Here is a 17,950-nt window from a genome sequence, read left to right as displayed (position 1 = left end):
AAGTGCATGGATTTACTTGAGGTCGCGACCATAACAATAAAATGCAAATGTAAATACGTATTATCGAGCAAGTTGTAAGACTACAAACATGGCTCAAAAAAGTTTAACGGTTTTCGAATTTTCAGGCGATTATGTATGAGCAGTGGAATGATAGTGGCTAACTTAACGGAAAAAATACAAACCACCCCACGCAGAGCATTTTGACGTTTTTACCAATTTTCACAACCAGTCAAACAACACCATAAAATGACAACAACGCGTCTCGCTTATGCTTGAAGAATGAGATTGTCAAGATTACGTGTAAACAGTTATTCTCGTGATAGTTTAATTTACACACTATGTATTGGTGCCAGTAAATCCCATGCACGTGTACACAGGCGCAATAACCTCAAAACTATCGAACTTCACGCTTATGTGGTATGTTTATATCTCAGTATTAAATAACTAATATATGTTTACGTATCATGACAAACTAATTACCTGTGAACAACTTTTTCAACGTCAGCCAGGCGAATATTATCGAGGTCATAGACGGATCTGACACTTTCCACGAGCCAGTTGCCCGGTACATGCAGCGACAAGGTGAGGAGAGAGGACTGCGGGAGGTGGGTGAAGCGGGCATAAGGTGCTTGCAGGCCGAATTGGGGCTCTGGTTCCACTACGAAGCGGTAGAAACTGAAACAAATGAAAATCATACAATTTAGTGTTATTTACCAGCAACATAGCTATCACCATTTTCGATGAAGGAATGTTCAGTATATTATCTGGTCGCAGGTTCTAATTTATGTTAGCATACGATAGCACCTTACTAAAGCCGGTTCTCCACCGCGAACGAAGAGAGATGAGAGATGTAAACTAACTTAACTAGGTCAAGCGGGATTGCTATTACCATTTTGTCGGTTGCGAGTATCGAACAAAGCTAAGTTAGCCATTTATGATTTGGGAAGACACTGGAAAATTGATAAGTGAGAGGGATTTTTGGAAGCATTGCATGGTAGATATAGACAGAGAATAAAATTTAAAGGTGTCACTAGTTTATACAATGTTTGAGGCTTTCACGGTTGTTTTTTGTGGTAGTAGATTTTTGAGTTTCCACCGTGTGTCCTTCTTCCTTCTTTACGCGACTCAATCGCGAATCTGTGAATCATCGTATTTAAAATTCGAGATATCTCAAGTATCAAAGGCTCTTCAAGCAAACGGATATTCCAACAAGATGATCCAAAAAGCCACCAAAAGCAAAATCAACCTTAACCTGGTTAGTCAGGAGGAAGAGATACAGTTCAAAGGCCGGACCTATCTACCGAGGCCATTGAAATCCATAGAAACCCTGAAAATATTAATAGGGATGATGGATTACGGTTAAAAACGTCATGGCTTCCGGCACTATCAGCAAAATCCAATATTCGAGCCGGTATCCCTGGTCGTAACAATTGACAGATTACTCTGAGCAATGTTTGCTCTTAGCTAATCGGATTCCTTTTGACATTCTTAGAGCAACGTTTACATTCACATACCCACACTACATTTTCATCATTAAACATATATCATCTCTTGATAATGGCCTCAGCAACGAGCCCGAAATGTCGAGTAAAGAAGGAAGAAGGACACACGGTGGAAACCCAAAAATCTACTACGGTGTCACTAGTTTCTAACGGAGTAATTTAAATACTTACGAATGAAAATATCAAATCAATTCATGGCGTTCATGACATTTATGTTTAAAAAAATTTTGTATCCAAATTATTTTTACATAAATTTTCATAAATTAGATATTAAAATAACGCTTTAAACTAACCTCTTCAGCGGCATATCAGAGTTCTTCTCGACTGAATTGAGATACAGCTTCACCTCGCAGTTGAGAACCTGTCTCAGCGTTGTCAGAAGGGGTCCCATCTTCTGGGCGCCTCTCGAAACGGGGTCTACAACAGCTACAATGTGGAAAGACGCTGAGTCGGCCTCGGTCGGGGGTAGGGTTAAGACAGAGTGCTGTGTGCGGAGGCCAGCTGGCATGTCGAAGCGGGCCCTGCCTTGGGGCCTGGAGATCAGGAGGCCGATCATCTTCAGTACGGAGTCCGGGGTCAGTTTTGATAAGTCGTCGTCTTCGTATTCTAGAATATGAGTATTCCAACTAAGTTAGATTTTATTTTAATCAGACATTACTAATAGATCACCTCTATTTTATAACATATACATATGGAGCATGTAACTAACATCCATTACTCATAAAAAATTTAAATCTGTTGATACAATTTCCACTCTGTGGAGGTCCATATGATCTTCTTAGGTTCAAACATGGTATGAGACCTTGATAGACACACACACAGTGAAGTCAGTTGGAGAAGCTCTGGTTCTTTATCCACAAGCTTCCTCTGTGTTACGAGGAACTTTCACCAGCTAATCTGATGTTTCAATTTGATAATATAATCATTTCTTACCGCTTTCATCTATAACACTGTTGCTCGAGGACTTTTCTTCAGGAAACAGAACCTTCCATATCTTATCACCGTATACTTGATTGCTGAACCTGAAAAGAGAAGAAGATAGTTGTTATGTTCAAAGACCATAACCAATTTTATTCTGCCGGCCATTAAGTGGCTACACTATTTAGCCTTATGGTCGGCAGAAGGACACCGCGGAGTGGAAAGGGTAATTGGATCGGCGCGAAGAGAAGAGCGGTGTTTTTGTAGTTCTCTTAGTACTGACGTTTCGTGCCATAGCTGGAGCTCCACCAGCATTCAATCCGGCTTTGCAGGTTGTATCGTCCACTGTACTTTCTTAACGGTCCACCGAACTCTTGTAAAAGCTGTATGTTACTTCTATTTGTAGCTTCATAAGAACTTGACACTTATTTCTGTTAGAATATACTGGTTTGTCTTAAATAATCGTGTTTGATTCTTTAATTGCTCACATGTCTATAATTCTCAGTCCGTAGGACCAGAGTGAATTATTATGTATGTTTCTTTTGTAAACTATTCAAATTAAATGCCACCTTCTTGACAATAAATTGTATGAACCCACTAGTGTACATACTTAACTTAACCAAATAATATATTATTCATACATTGCCCATTTATCATTACTGTCCTAGGGGAATAGATAACCTCACATCGCTCTTCTCGTTGCAATATTGCAAGCAATTCTATAATACACTTTACTCTGTTTAGTTAATTACAAACACAGTGAAACCCTCCTGCGACAATATACGAATACCTCGAAAAGTTTCCTGACCTACTATTTTAGGAAACATCCACTAGCTACCAAACTGTTAATTTTTTAAATCTTCAGACAAATCTTCATCATCATAATTTGGCACTAAAACCCTTGGCGGGTCTTGGTCTCATTCAAAAACTTTCTCCCACAGGACACTCCAGCACCGACACTTTCGAATTGCTTTGACCAACCACTCTTTTTACAGGTTTTCTGTTGCCCTCAGGGATGCGTACATAACTTACAGGCGGACCTCGACTTACGAACGTTCGACTTTCGCACAATTCGCTATTTCGCACATTTCAAAAAAAATCGTTTTTTTAAAACGTCGCGCTGGCCGTGGGGTTAAGATATCCGTGGGCGTGTCATGTTGTACAATTTGCTAATTTTATTCATCTGAAATATTTCACCCTAAAAATTTATAAACATGAGTGAGAAACGGAAAAACTGCAGTGTTGATACGAACAAAAAGAAATCAAGGACTTATAAACTTCACACGACGTTCTAATTGCGGTGAATCTTTTTCTTCAATCGGACATTCGCATGATACAAACAGGTCTACTACGATATGTTCAATTTTGAAAAATAAAATTAAGGAATACGTTCAAAATTGTGGAAATATATCTTTAAAGGTTGTTTCCAAAAGACACGGCATAGTTATGGATTAAATGGAAAAATATTTGTCATCATGGATCGACGACCAACATCAAAAAGATGTCCCTCTGAATATTTCAATTATTCAAGCGAAGGCTCTTAGTTTGCACAAAGATTGGAAGGCTAGATTAAAAGAAGATTCTAACACGATTTTTCAAGCAAGTAACGGTTGGTTTACATTAAATTCACTGGAGAATCGGCTGATTTTCGCGGAGAATTTATTTCCTCATTATCCAAAATTATTGAAGATGGAGAATATTCCTCTAGCCAAATATTTAATGTAGATGACACAGGTTTATTTTGGAAAAAAAATGTCTAGTCGTACATTCTTATCTAAGGAAGAATCAGTTGCCCCTGGGCATAAACCTTCTAAAAACCGATTGACATTGCTTCTTGGTGGAAACTTGGCTGGTGATTTAAAATTAATGCCAATGTTAATTTATCAACCAGAAAATCCCAGAGCATTGAAAGGGAAGGATAAAGAATTGCTTCCAGTAATCAAATAAAAATAAAAAAAAACCTGGGTTTACTGCGTTAATATTAAAAGATTGGTTCACTTTACATTTCGTGCCAGCAGTTAAGCAATATTGTAAAGTTAATAATTTACCATTTAAAATATTTTATTTAAAATAAGAAAAAGAAGAGTGGCATACAGTTAACTCTTGATAACTTTTTAACCTTTCAGCTGCCCGGCCGATATACAGAGTTTATACTAACAGGGCCCAAGAATTATATATTTCAATAAAATAAAAAATTCTACATAAAAATATAAAAATATAGCACTCACATTGATATGATGTCATGAAAAGCTCCAAAAACAAATTATTCATACGAAATCTCGTAAATCTGTCATCACATTTGCACTAGAATTAGGGTTGCCACAAACCACTTCACTTTAAAAAAAAATAGTTTCACGAATAAAATAACTTCACCAAACAGACAACGATAAATATGTACAATAAAGAAAGTTTATAAATATATTTACTACACTATATTTATACTATATTTACACATATAAACAAAAAAAAAACACTAAAAATTTTCTTCCGTATGGAAAATTTCAAAACAAGGCTCGAAACATAGAGCAATGTCACATTGTTTACATAAATATCTAGTTTCTTTACGTTTTTTATCAGTTTTGGAATTGAAACACACATAACATCGTCGAGTAGCATTGGTTTTTTTTATTGTCGACGGAATTTTGCCCAAAAAATGGCGTTCGGTAAGCCTAGCTGGCAATGGAGCCTTCCGTTTCAAATTCTGCCGTGGTTCAGTCTTATGATCTTCGATCAACTGTGTCAGGACATGTATTTGAAAATCTCCCAAGGGTTGCTTCTTGCCAGTTTTTTCTTGGTGGATGACGTGGGCATTCAGTAGACACAGATCAATAAGGTGAAAAAATACCTTTTTGTACCACTTGATCGTTTTTCTGGCACATGTGACGGAAGAAATGACCATGTCACCATGATCCACTGCACCCATGTTTTTGTTATACTCTACTATGCACTCGGGTTTCACAATCGGTTCTTTCGATTTGTAATCGACTTTTCCTGTCGGCTTAGTAACATTGGTATGCAGAGTGGTCAACATTGTCACATCTTTTTTATCTTTCCAAGAAAGAGCCATCATATCGTCCGTGTGAAACGATTCGGTTTCACCTTTTTTTAATTTGGTGGTGAAATTTGGCATCCCGAGTCTATTCCGTCTTACTGTTCCGCAAGCATTTGTGCCATTTTCATGCAAAAATTTGAACAGTGTTGGACTACTATACCAGTTATCGATATATAACGTGTGGCCCATGTTCAAATATGGCTTCAGTAAAGTGGCCACAACATTTCCTGATATGCCAATATAGTTTAGCTTGTCGATCTCCGTTTGTTTGCCCGTATATATAATTATATCTAAAACAAAACCAGTATGGCAATCGGCCATTACAAATATTTTTATCCCAAATCGACTAGCCTTTGTTCGGATAAATTGTCGAAACGAAAGTCTACCTTTGAATAAAAGAAGACTTTCGTCAATACATATATTTTGATGAGGGTACAATAGATTTTGAAAAGTGTCTTTCAATGAAGTTAAAACCTGTCGAATTTTAAATAAACGATCTCCTGAAACCTGTGCTTCGTTATCGCAAAAGTGGAGCATACGAAGCAACATTTCAAAACGATTTCTTGACATAGACTCCGAAAAATACGGTGAAAATAAGCATCGTTTTGTTGACCAGTGTTCTGTTATTTTATTTCGAGAATTCCGCGACATCACTAAACAAATTCCCAAAAAGGTATAAAAATCATCGGTGGTACAGTCTACCCATCGCTTCAAACGGTCACTCAGTACACGCATGTTTTTGGTGGCAAACACAAATTGTCTATTCGTTTCACGAACTATCATCTCCACAAATGATACACTAACAAATAATTTGAAATAATCCGATTCACGAGCATTAGAAGGCAAATCTGATTTGCCTCCCGAAATATTTGAATCGAATGAAAAGATACGAGGATCAAATGGGTCCGATTGCCATGAAAACGATGGTCTTTCGATACCATTTAAAATGTCTGCAGGAATATCGTCATCACAATCTTCAATATCGTTTTCGTCGTCACTCGGTTCGTCTTCAGATTCGATTGTTTCCACGAGCACTTCAATCAAATCATCATCCGAATGCTGCATCAAATGCTCATCCATTTTGATCACAAATCGTCAAAAAACACGTGTAAAATAACTTAAAATCACAAAAACACTAAGAATACACTAATATTCAATGAAATGTTGTATATTTATAACAAAACTAAATACATCGAAGCAATCTCACAAAGTTCTACTAAAATATCACGTAAAAAACTTCGTTACAAATTAAAATAACACTAAAGTACACAATAAATGTCAGATTTTTTGATAAAACGTGGTTATAGAACTTATATATTGGAAACAAAATTAAAATAACCGAAAAATGATCAATCGCATGTGAAATAATACACATCAATGAAATATTCCGAGCGCGCGCGTTCAACACTAAAAATATGGGCAGAATGGCGGCCGATAGTTTGGGATTTCCCAATTTTGGCAGCCCTAATTTCGTAGAATTGAAATATGTCTGTAGTCACGGTTTTACCCAAGATTTGAATCAATTTTTGTTTCGAATTATTTCAATAGATGTCACTAGCAACACCAAAATTGAGAAAAAGTCGATTTGACATTTAAAAAGGCGCGAAAATATGAATGCGTATTTCGTACGTCACGGGCGTGTATCGCGCGATCTACTATGACGCTCGTCGTACGTCACGGGCCGCTATAAGGTTAAGGGAAACACCCGCAAACCCCACTTAAACATGTCTCTTAAACATCTTATATTTACTTGATAAATACATATTTCAAAATACACACAATTTTTTTTTTTTTTACTTCCCTCTACTTTCGAACATTCAACATTCGCACACCTTTTCAGGAACCAATTATGTGCGAAAGTCGAGGTCCTCCTGTATTTTACTATCTCCTCTGGTAGTATATGCATGTATGATAAATTAACTGTTTGAATTACGAACATCTAACTTTCTCTCTAAATTTTTATTGTAAATATAACTGAGCAGTCAATTCTGTACAAAAATATGTGTAGATAAATGAACTCGTCAAATTTTTAGGCCGCGAAAGAAAGAGCCTTGTTTGAATTAATCCATACTATTTCATTGATCTTCTTTTTAATAATAATCACACGAGCTGTCAAGCTGCAAAGTCCGTTCATTTATCTAAATAGCCACGTTGCTTATATATTTACAGATAGAGAGGTATTTTATAAATTCCGTCTTGCGAAAAGAAGACTTACCGTTCCAATAGCAAGAAATCTTCTTCTCCAAAAGATTCTGTGTCCCGGAACGGTCCTAGGACTCTCCCATTAAACACCAGACCAGCCTGGCCTGGGTTTTTAAAACCGAGTACCCTTGTCGCGTACACTCTTGAAACTTTCAAAAGCCAATCCTGTTTGTTGAGGGCAGGCACCAGTTCCGACTGAAATATGAAATGTGGGTCAGTGGAAAACTTGGTGCTTTTAAAATATGGACATAATAATAAAAAGTTCAATACATAGTCCTCGTGGAGAGACAAAATTACTTCAGGACTTTAGCTTCACGAGAAGGCTTTGCTATACAAACGTGAATCGCCAAAAACTTTTGAAGAACGGTTTACTTAAAGTAAATAAACATCTACATAATTAAATATAATATCGTCGTTAATTTTCGACAAACACATATCTCAATTTTTGTCAGTTTTGAGTTGTTTGGTGTAATGAATTCAGAATTTAAATATGCACATATTCCACTAACACGTATCTCAAAACATACTTTATAATAATAGATTTAAGCAATGGCAAAAAACTCGTATCACAATAAAAGACTTTTATAAATATTATAAACTCATATTATCTTGAGTTACGTGTTTGTAAGTAAACAGAATACTGAACTCCGGACAGATGATTATACTGAAGTTCTTTCTCGTAAGTCAAGATACGTGTTTGCTGCAGTAATATTGTGGAATGATTCACAATAAAGTTGCAACGCATTCTCGTATCTCCGACAATATGACTGATCGGTCGAAAGTATAGTGCGATAGATTGAAGAAACATAACATTTTTTCATGAAAATATGTGTAAGTATTCTAAATGGATATTTCATAGATGAAAATTTATTTCTGAAATAAAAACTGAGATAATAAAGTTGTTATTTGTCTCTCCTGAAAAGTTGTGTTTATTGAGATACGTGTTTGTAGAAAATTACCGACAATATGTTACAATAATTCATTTGAATGGTTAATAAAAAATATGTATTTTCATACAATTTCTTTGATTCCAGTTTCCAGTTTAGACAACACGGAGCCTAAAATTAGCTGCGAGTCATATTAGTATTTCAGTTTGATGAAAACAAATAAGTACCTATGACTAGGGATTCCAATCCCGGGATCCCGAGCTATTTTCGATACCTATGAATCCCGGGATTGCTAAACATAATCACGAAACTTTCGGGATTCATTTTTTTTATCAATTTTTATGGAAAATAAAATAAAAACGAAAATATAACAGAAAAAATACTTTTAATAACAAATAACTACATTAGAAATAAACTGAGTTTGAATGAAGTTTCATTTATACCCATGTGTAAGTTGCCAATTCATTTTATTTTTTAACAAAAATTAGTAAAACTGAGAAAGATTGGAAAAAAAGAATGCTTCGCCACTATTAACAAAGTAATTCCACCATGATCTCATACATTTTACGGCAGTTTCATATTTGGCTGACTAATTAGATTTATGAATGAAGCGGAAAGACCATAAGTACACCATGATTTGCTTTACTATTTTAAATCTCGCTAACCCATTCATTAAATCTTTACTATCAGAAACAGCAATCTCATATTATATTCACATTATTATTTATATTATAATATTATTTACTCCATTAAACTTATGTATTTCCAAAATTGAAAGTATACAATATTAACAATAAATGTCTTAAATAGTATAAATTATACTAGATTTATTTTTGACCGATTTTATCAATGTTATTTGTAAATATAAAATTTCCATATTACAATGGAAAAAAATGCCAGTCCCGGGATTGTCAAATATTAATCCCGAAATCCCGGGATCAGAATTTTGGCTCGGGATTGGATTCCCTACCTATGACTGACAGCGGCGAGGGGTGGAGGTAGGCTGTTAAGATTCGACATAAGTAGTGCACATTAAACTTTGTCAGTCATACTTATGTGTTTCCATTTTAATAAGTATACAAATTGCAGATGATACTGGTTAATTTTCAAAATTCAATTAAACCCTGCCTGAACCAAACGATAATAGTTCAGGTGTGTTATGGGCGATCTGACAAAAATGATGCACACTTTTTCAGTCATGCGTATTTGTTTTCGTTGAATTAAAAATACATATTACAGATGGAGTTGGTTAGTTTTTTTAATTCATTAAGCCCTACATACCCAAACCATAATCGATAAGTAATATTCTTCTCTCTATATAATATCTAAAATGATGTATGGTTTAATGGCATAATTTAACAAATATTTTTTGATTACTATCTACTATGGCTTGAATTAGGCAGGGTTTTATTGAATTTAAAAAAATAACCAACACTATAATAATACATATATACTTTTTTCTTTTGATCATGTCCGATCCTAATAAGATCATATGGGCCTCCACAGAGTGGAGGTTTGTATTAACAGATTTTATTTTTACGAGAAATGGATGTCAGCCACTTGCTCAACCTATTAGGACCATACTCTGACTCATGCACAAATTGAAAAACAATATGTGAACTTGCCAGACCCAGGATTCGAACCTGGGACCCTCGACACTATAGACCGGCGCTTAATCCACGCGGTCATCGTGGGTTTAATATATATACATTGTAGTCTTAATTCAATGAAAACAAATTTTGACTGACAAAGTTTAGTATGCACTATTTATGTTGAATCTCCACAGTCTACCTCCACCCTTCGCCACTGCCCTGTGGGTGTATATTAATATTAATGGTGGAGAGTAATTCAATCGCAGCACCTATGGAATGCTTCAGTTTGATCAAAAGTCGAGTAATATTGCAATGTACACTTACTATAATATTGCAATTCTTCCTCTCGTGGCATCCATCGTCTTCGAGGAGTTTGGAGACGTAATCCACTGCCTCTTTGGTGGGCAGCACATTCAGCGCGGCCACCACAACCTTGTTGAGCGATTGATCCACAGCTGTATCCCCGTTTATGTTTGGAAGGAATGTTACACGCACGCCTTTGTTTGATTTCTGTAAGATAACACGAGCCATTTTAGAAATGTTTGACGGGTAACTCGCAGGCAATTCTCGTAGTCCAATGTGCATGTAACTTCAAAAGTTAGATACTTAAGGGCCCAAATGCGCCACGTAGGTCAAAATGGAGGTTTTATGGTATTTTCAGAACATAAGCCTGGACACTCCTTAAACGTTGTAGATAATCTATTTATACAATTTTGAAGCCTTATTATCCTTTATATTAATTATTTTAAACATTTGATGACTGCATAAAGTATTTTTATTACATAAAATAGTATTCTTTTAAACCTCTTGATCTAATGTTTTAGAATATAGTCATATTTCAGTACATCCATGTTGTCGCTTAAGAAACAACACCGCGGAAGTCAATTAATTAAAATTTTCAGGGGAAACAAAAAACGTCTCAAAAAATTGAAAATTGATACCTTTTAACTTATTTTTTTTTTGTGTTTAGTTAAAAAAATGTTTCTTTTAACTAAACACAAAAAAAAAATAAGTTAAAAGGTATCAATTTTCAATTTTTTGAGACGTTTTTTGTTTCCCCTGAAAATTTTTATTAATTGACTTCCGCGGTGTTGTTTCTTAGGCGACGATGTGCAGTGGTTTTTAGGTTTATTAATTTTTAAACGCATTTATAAAACCATTCATTAGTAAAATTTATGTTGACATTATATAGTTAAATATTTACGATAAAAAATTATATTTATAATCTCTGTGATCCCAAATTTTACAAGAATTAGGCATTTTATTATTCAAAAAATGGGCACGATTAACACATTTGAAGATAATTCTAAAGATACTAATTATAAGCTATGTCTTTGACCATTCAAATGTCATAAACATCCTACAAATAATGATTGTTTTATAATAATTATTGACCTAAGAATAAGATAGTATTTTTCGAAATACGCCATTTCATTGTAGCAAAAGAAATGGCACTTCCAATGAATTTCAAAATCTGCACATTTAAATTAGAAGTCAGTTTTTATGTTTAGGTAAAATCTGTATCAAGAAAAAAGGAAGTTAAATATTGATGCCCATATCATACTTTTCTTTAGTTTATTTATAATTACCACACTTAATAATATCATGGCCTAAAAGCTATTATATTACCATATAATCCATCGCGGACCGAAGAGTCTTTCTTGCTTTGGGACAGTTGAGATCTCCGACCACCCAAATGGTGCTGGTTACCACGTCTTTCTTGGAATTGATGACACCGCCCGAAGGCGCCTTTTGGAAGTACTTGAGGATCTTGAGTGCAGTTGCCGTCATGTCGCTGTTGCTCAGTTGCAGCAGCTGGCTTACTTTGGAAGGGTCGAAGCCGATTGCGCTGGTAGTTCCTGACATGTCCAGATATTGCGATGACTCACTGTTGAGGATCCGCTGGTTTAATCTGGAATTTAATTAGTTGATTATTATTACCTTTTGGCCGTCTAAATATGTATTATATCTTTAAATAATAAGCTAAAATGCTGTGGTTCCCCATGACCTCATGCATGCAAAACATAGGCATATATCGTCTCTGTTCTGGCAGAACACACTAACTGGAGAATACTAGTTTTGAGTAATTTGACTTTGAATCTTTTAAAATGTATGAAATGGTCTATCATGTGAGTTTTTTAAGTAATTGTAAAAAGGATGACTTTAAAATAAAGATTTGGTATAACTAACTCAATATGTAATTTTTTTGAATTAGTGTCTTCTGCCAGAACAGTGACGATATATAAAAAAGAGATGCATGCTGGGCATAGTGAGTAAGGATCAAATATATAATATGGACATTTCTATTTTTATATGAAAGAAAATATTACGATTACAAACCTGGGCATTACATGAGATTGGCCCATAAGATAGTCCATGATGTCGTCTTGGTCGGTGAGCTCTCCTCGGAAGACGGCCTTCTGTAACCGCCCAGTTTGCTGCATCACCTCTGTCAGGATTGACTCCTCCAATTGGTCGGCATTCAGGTCTTCCTCAGGGAGAGGGATCCCGTTCATCAATGCCTGTTTATTACACAAACAAATTACGCTTTTAATATCAACATAACCCGCTTTGTTAGACACGAAGATTCAGAGAGAAACCTGCCGATTAGTATGGTAGTCTTCAGTAACTATGGGTTGAAGGCAAATGATACGATTTTATTCTTCACCGTAATATTTTTTTATGTCATCTGATTGAATTGTACGGACTTATGTGGAAGGACATTTTGAGTTATACCGTAAGTAATAATAAATTAAATCGAAACAATTATTCAGAAAAATTTCTGAATTTTATTGACAAGTGGCTTATGTGGCAATTGCATTATGACCACGTCATGTGCAGTCACATGCTGACACGGCGACAAATTTAGTTTACGGTTTCGTCATTCCGCAGAATATTTTGAATGATCACTATCTCTATAAATTCAATTATGGAAAGTGCCAACTTTAATTTATTACAGTAAAACCTCGTTAATACGAATTCCATGGGACCGAAAATCGAAAAAAAATTCGAATTACGAATTATGAAATGTATTGGGGAAAAATATTAAAATTTTGAAAAAAAAAATTTTTGATTTTCATTAATTTTGTTTTTGATCATAGATGTGCCTACCGAATTGGGTCATAAAATGTCAGGATTATTTTTATTACCTTCTTAAAATAAGTAATTTTTGATTTTTTAAGAAAAGTCTGTCACAATTTTCAATGACTGGCTCATGAAATAGTGTACTTTATTACGATTCATTGAATATTTTTGTATGCCAGGGACTCTGAAATCATCATTTCGAATTACGAAATTCGAATTAAAGGTATGGTTTGATATGAAAATAATGTTCAAGAGACTTTTTTTTCGGGAAAATTTCGAATTATCAGTGTTCTTACTAACGAGGTTTTACTGTAGTATTTTGAATTATCATTATTCATGGTAATTTCAATTAATTTTAAGTTTCTACGTGTGCGTACATTAAAATAACTTGTGATATTGCATCCATAAATGATATTTTGAACAGAACCCAACCAGCATATCACAGATAATAATTTAATAGAAAGAGACGGAGAACTAGAGAGAGAACAGAGAAAACCACTAAAAACAAAGAACACGCAATTTTGACGTCAGTTGAAAATGTGTAGGCCTGCTGAAAATAGAAAAAAAAGTTATTGACTAGTGCAGTTCATGATGTAGCGCGATACGCGGGAGGTAACCTCATTGTTGTTTTATCGATTTCGCCAGATTTTTCCAACTGACAATGTTTGTTTAAAGGTTCAAAATATGCTACAGGATGGGAGCATTAGTCTGATAACATTTTAAATACGAAGAAAAAGACATTTTTTCCCCGAAGCTGGAGCGTACTGTGACAGCACGTAACGTGATGATAATGTATTTGAAGCATTAGAGGCGACTTTCATAGATGTCATACTCTCCTCAATTTTAACTAAAATGAGTGTTCGTATCATCGTTACCAGATAATTATTTTACCAAATCAGGATTTTTACCATGAGAGATAAAAAAATTGGGATTTTGAAGCAAAAAGTGTGACCTCTAAACCCTAAAAAAAAACGCAAACTACAGAACTCTTTTAGCCATCAAAATAATAATATTAAACAATATTTTTCCCTGACACTCGCCACATTGTACTTGGCTGAAGATTTTGTTTCCTGAAGAGTTTCTTTCTGTCGAATTGAACAAGTAATTCTGATTTTATCAACTCAATATTATATTTCTTGCATCTGACCATTTTAAATTCATCTGAGAAAATACCTGTTCGGTATAGCAATTAGGCGTAAAGATAAATGAAATTAGTTTGAAAATATTCTATGCATTACATATCCATGGGGTTTTTTTGTCTTAACCTAAACGTCTTATTTGTATTTGTTGAATAATTGTGAATCTAGCTGTCGCTACCGCACGGGACAATGTATTTTTGCTTAAAAATTGAGACGTCTGGCAATGTTGGTTACTGACATTTTGAATTTGATTTTATTACCTGCGGTAAATCATGCATTCCAGTCCTGCCGATGAAGTCATTGGTCAGTTTCCTTCCAAAGTCATAGTCGGAGTCTTCTCCGAGAATATCGTCAGTGTCTACTCCGAAGCCACCGGCCTCCTTCAGTTTCTTCTTAACATCGTTCACTGTCAGCTCATCCTCTTTCACCGACTCATACAACTGAAAAAATAACAAATGATTAGTACCGATCAGCGTTGCCGATTTAGCGTTTATCTTGCCAGATCTAGCATTTTTCGATAAAGCATCTAGCTTGCAAAAAACACATCTGGCTCATTTTTACTAGCGTTTTTTGATTCCACTAACAGCTTTAAATGTGTTGAAAAAACACTAGATATTTAGTTTATTTATTTTAATGCGCATCAAATTTCTGACTATCGAATACTGAATACAGGTAGGTCGGTATATTATTTTAGTGAGAAATAAAACATGATGAAATAATTTCATTCATTATTTAATGTTTTTGTATATTATTCCGAATCTCCGCGTATATAAAATAATAATTTAACAATAAATATTCATCTAAAAAGTATGTTCTTTAATTCTCTATGCCTGTCCTACAAGAAAGAAGCTCTCGTCTTCAAACATGAAATGAAACTTGAACTCCGTTAACACATTAATATAAGTATTTTGTTGTCAATTTTGTAAGATATTTCTGTTAAAATGTGTAGTTTTTACAAGTATCGACATTTTTTCAATTTTTGCACTTTTTTTCGATAAGCGAAAGCAAAGGTATTGACTTCGTTCTTGGTAGAATAAGTAAATGTACTTACAATTTTATTTTCACAAAATCTAGTGTTTGATCGATAAATCTAGTGACCCACGATGGCCGCGTGGCTTAAACGCCGGCCTATAGAGTCGAGGGTCCCAGGTTTGAATTCAGGGTCTGGCAAGTACACATATTGTTTTTCAATTTGTGTATGAGTCAGAGTATGGACCTAATAGGTTGAGCAAGTGGCTGACATCCATTTCTCGTAAAAATAAAATCTGTTAATACAAACCTCCACTCTGTGGAGGCCCATATGATCCTATTAAGATCGGACATGGTCGAAAAAAGTGTTTTTCCTGCCAAATAGCTTATTTTCATACTCCGTCTGTCATGTTTTTGTCAACGATAGTTGGCAACACTGGTTCCAATTAATATACCCAGTGCTGAGACCGCAACAAACGTGTTCAAACAATAACTCATATGACCTGTACACTGCGGACAGGTGTGTTCTATAAAATTGTATTATAACTGAACATGTGAATGAGCAAACTTTTTAGTCTGCTTGGCCCACATTACGTGTTTTACATTTGTGTGCGTGTTTTAGAGTTGCATATTGTGTTTATTAAAATACCTAATGTGTCATATGGAAGTGATTCATTCACAACATTATTGACAAATAAACGTTCCGCACCTTTTCATATCATAGATCAGGCATGTCCGACGTATCGATTGTGGGATGGATTCTAGTCGATCACAACATTCAGTTGTAATAACCATTAATTTTATTATTTCCTTAACCAGCTTGCGTGAAGCAGTGGCGAAGGGTGGAGGTAGGCTGTTAAGATCCGACATAAATAGTGCACACTAACCTTTGTCAGTTATACGTATTTGTTTTCATTGAACTAACACAGTAAATAAATACAAGATGAAAAGAACGTTTTATATACCACGTTTTTAAATATTCTGTATGTATAAAAACTTTTTATTATACTTGATATAAATACTGAATAAATATAGAATACTGAAATGTCATTTTGACATTTCATATTGATTTCCACAGTAACGCACGAATATATTAATAATTTAGTTGCTAGGACCCCTTAGCAACCAACAATAATAACTTTCCATACAAAACAGAATTAACTGAAAATGAATTCAATTCTGCTTAAAAATGGCTAAAAGTATTAAAAGAATGCATTGTCATCGTGTTCTGATATATTCTAAAAGTTTCAAATGTCTAGCTAGTCGGGAAGTTAGTTAAAAATCTTCAATTGTCCAACACAAATCTTGGACAAACAAGAAAAAATTTATACTGGACACACAAGAAAAAATCTGTACCAGACAAACAAGAATACAAGCTAATACGTAAAAACCTGGTAAATTAGTAAATATCGTGGGCGTACAGGCAGAAGTCACTAACTTCAAATACACAGTTCTGAGATAATCAATGTTTTGTGTTTTTGGTGTTCTTAAAATGGTTGTAAAATCTTTATTTTTTGAGTTATTCATTACTTTTATTTTTTTATATGTTTAATAATCTTAAATCGTGACTTCTGCCAATCAAACTGCATTACTTTTTCTATATGACATTAAAATCTCAATTTCGTCAAAACTGGAGTTAGTGACTTCTACCTGTACGACCCACGAATAGTATATAAGTAAAAAATAATCTTACGTTGATCAAGAAAGTTAAGGCCTCCCTGGGACTCTTCTCTTGACTGATGTAATTGAAGGCGCACAGAATCCCTACTCCTGCATCTTTCAGCCCTGTGATGCCGGGTTCCTCGCTGACCTTCATGGCCAGACCGATACGGACGGGAGCCGAGTGCCGCACGAATGACTCCGCTAGCTTCACCAGGGCTCGGGTCACCACGGCAGTTGGATCTACGATCAGGACCTGAGGAAAACAATAAAGTTATGTTATTATTTTATGGCACCCCCAAAGTAAAGCTTTGTGACATAGAATACGCCGATAACGCTGTCCTATTCGACAACTCAGTCGAGGGCATGCATGATTATTCATCTCACGTTAGTTTGAAAATTACTGTAAAGAAAATCAACGTTTTGTATAATAGCACCTATTCCGATCTAGATTTCCACCTGGCAAAACATTGACGGTGTTGAGAGCTTTAAAAACCTGGGGGTGCACATCACAGGAGACGGCCCTTTGCAAAAAGAGCTCACTATCTGAATGGGAAAGGCTGGAGCAACATTCAACCCGATGCGGAATGTCTGAGACTCAGATATGTGCGCATAAATACAATAAAATTACTACCCAGTAAAGCGTCAATCAATTGAGACCATAGACGAAAAACGAATGTTATCATGATAACGCTGTTTTATGGTACATCACCTATGCATGCACTCGCCAAATATTACTTTGATATTATAACAATAGGTACGCTGTTTATCCGTACATGACATACACACAATTCGTGTTTGCGGACGGTCGCATCATTTCCATTTGTTATTGCGATAAATTTGTATTTATTCTTTAGAGTCTAAAATCTAAATCTATTTATTTGTTCATTACGTCAAAAATGAATAGTGATCAAATTTATAAAACTTTTAAAGGAACGATTATCAA

General features: G+C 35.0%; 1 protein-coding gene across 1 annotated transcript in view; it reads right to left on the bottom strand.

The window, feature by feature from the left end:
* Uggt (UDP-glucose-glycoprotein glucosyltransferase) overlaps positions 1-17,950 on the bottom strand; it is a 53,057-nt gene that overhangs the window by 20,258 nt on the left and 14,849 nt on the right. The window contains exons 9-17 of the mRNA XM_085951223.1: positions 17,039-17,260; positions 14,637-14,816; positions 12,494-12,675; positions 11,783-12,065; positions 10,478-10,663; positions 7,688-7,869; positions 2,436-2,524; positions 1,796-2,108; positions 481-675 (exon numbers count right to left, since the gene is read on the bottom strand). Coding sequence (XP_085807349.1) covers positions 481-675; positions 1,796-2,108; positions 2,436-2,524; positions 7,688-7,869; positions 10,478-10,663; positions 11,783-12,065; positions 12,494-12,675; positions 14,637-14,816; positions 17,039-17,260 — 1,832 coding nt within the window. The remainder of the gene's footprint in view (positions 1-480; positions 676-1,795; positions 2,109-2,435; positions 2,525-7,687; positions 7,870-10,477; positions 10,664-11,782; positions 12,066-12,493; positions 12,676-14,636; positions 14,817-17,038; positions 17,261-17,950) is intronic.

Source organism: Rhyacophila brunnea, unplaced genomic scaffold (assembly GCF_057557595.1).
Source record: "Rhyacophila brunnea isolate RB1 unplaced genomic scaffold, BYU_Rbru_1.0 scaffold_24, whole genome shotgun sequence".
In the NCBI taxonomy this organism is placed as follows: domain Eukaryota; kingdom Metazoa; phylum Arthropoda; class Insecta; order Trichoptera; family Rhyacophilidae; genus Rhyacophila; species Rhyacophila brunnea.
The sequence above is the reverse complement of the archived record's forward strand: the minus strand, read 5'-3'. Positions and strand labels throughout refer to the sequence as shown.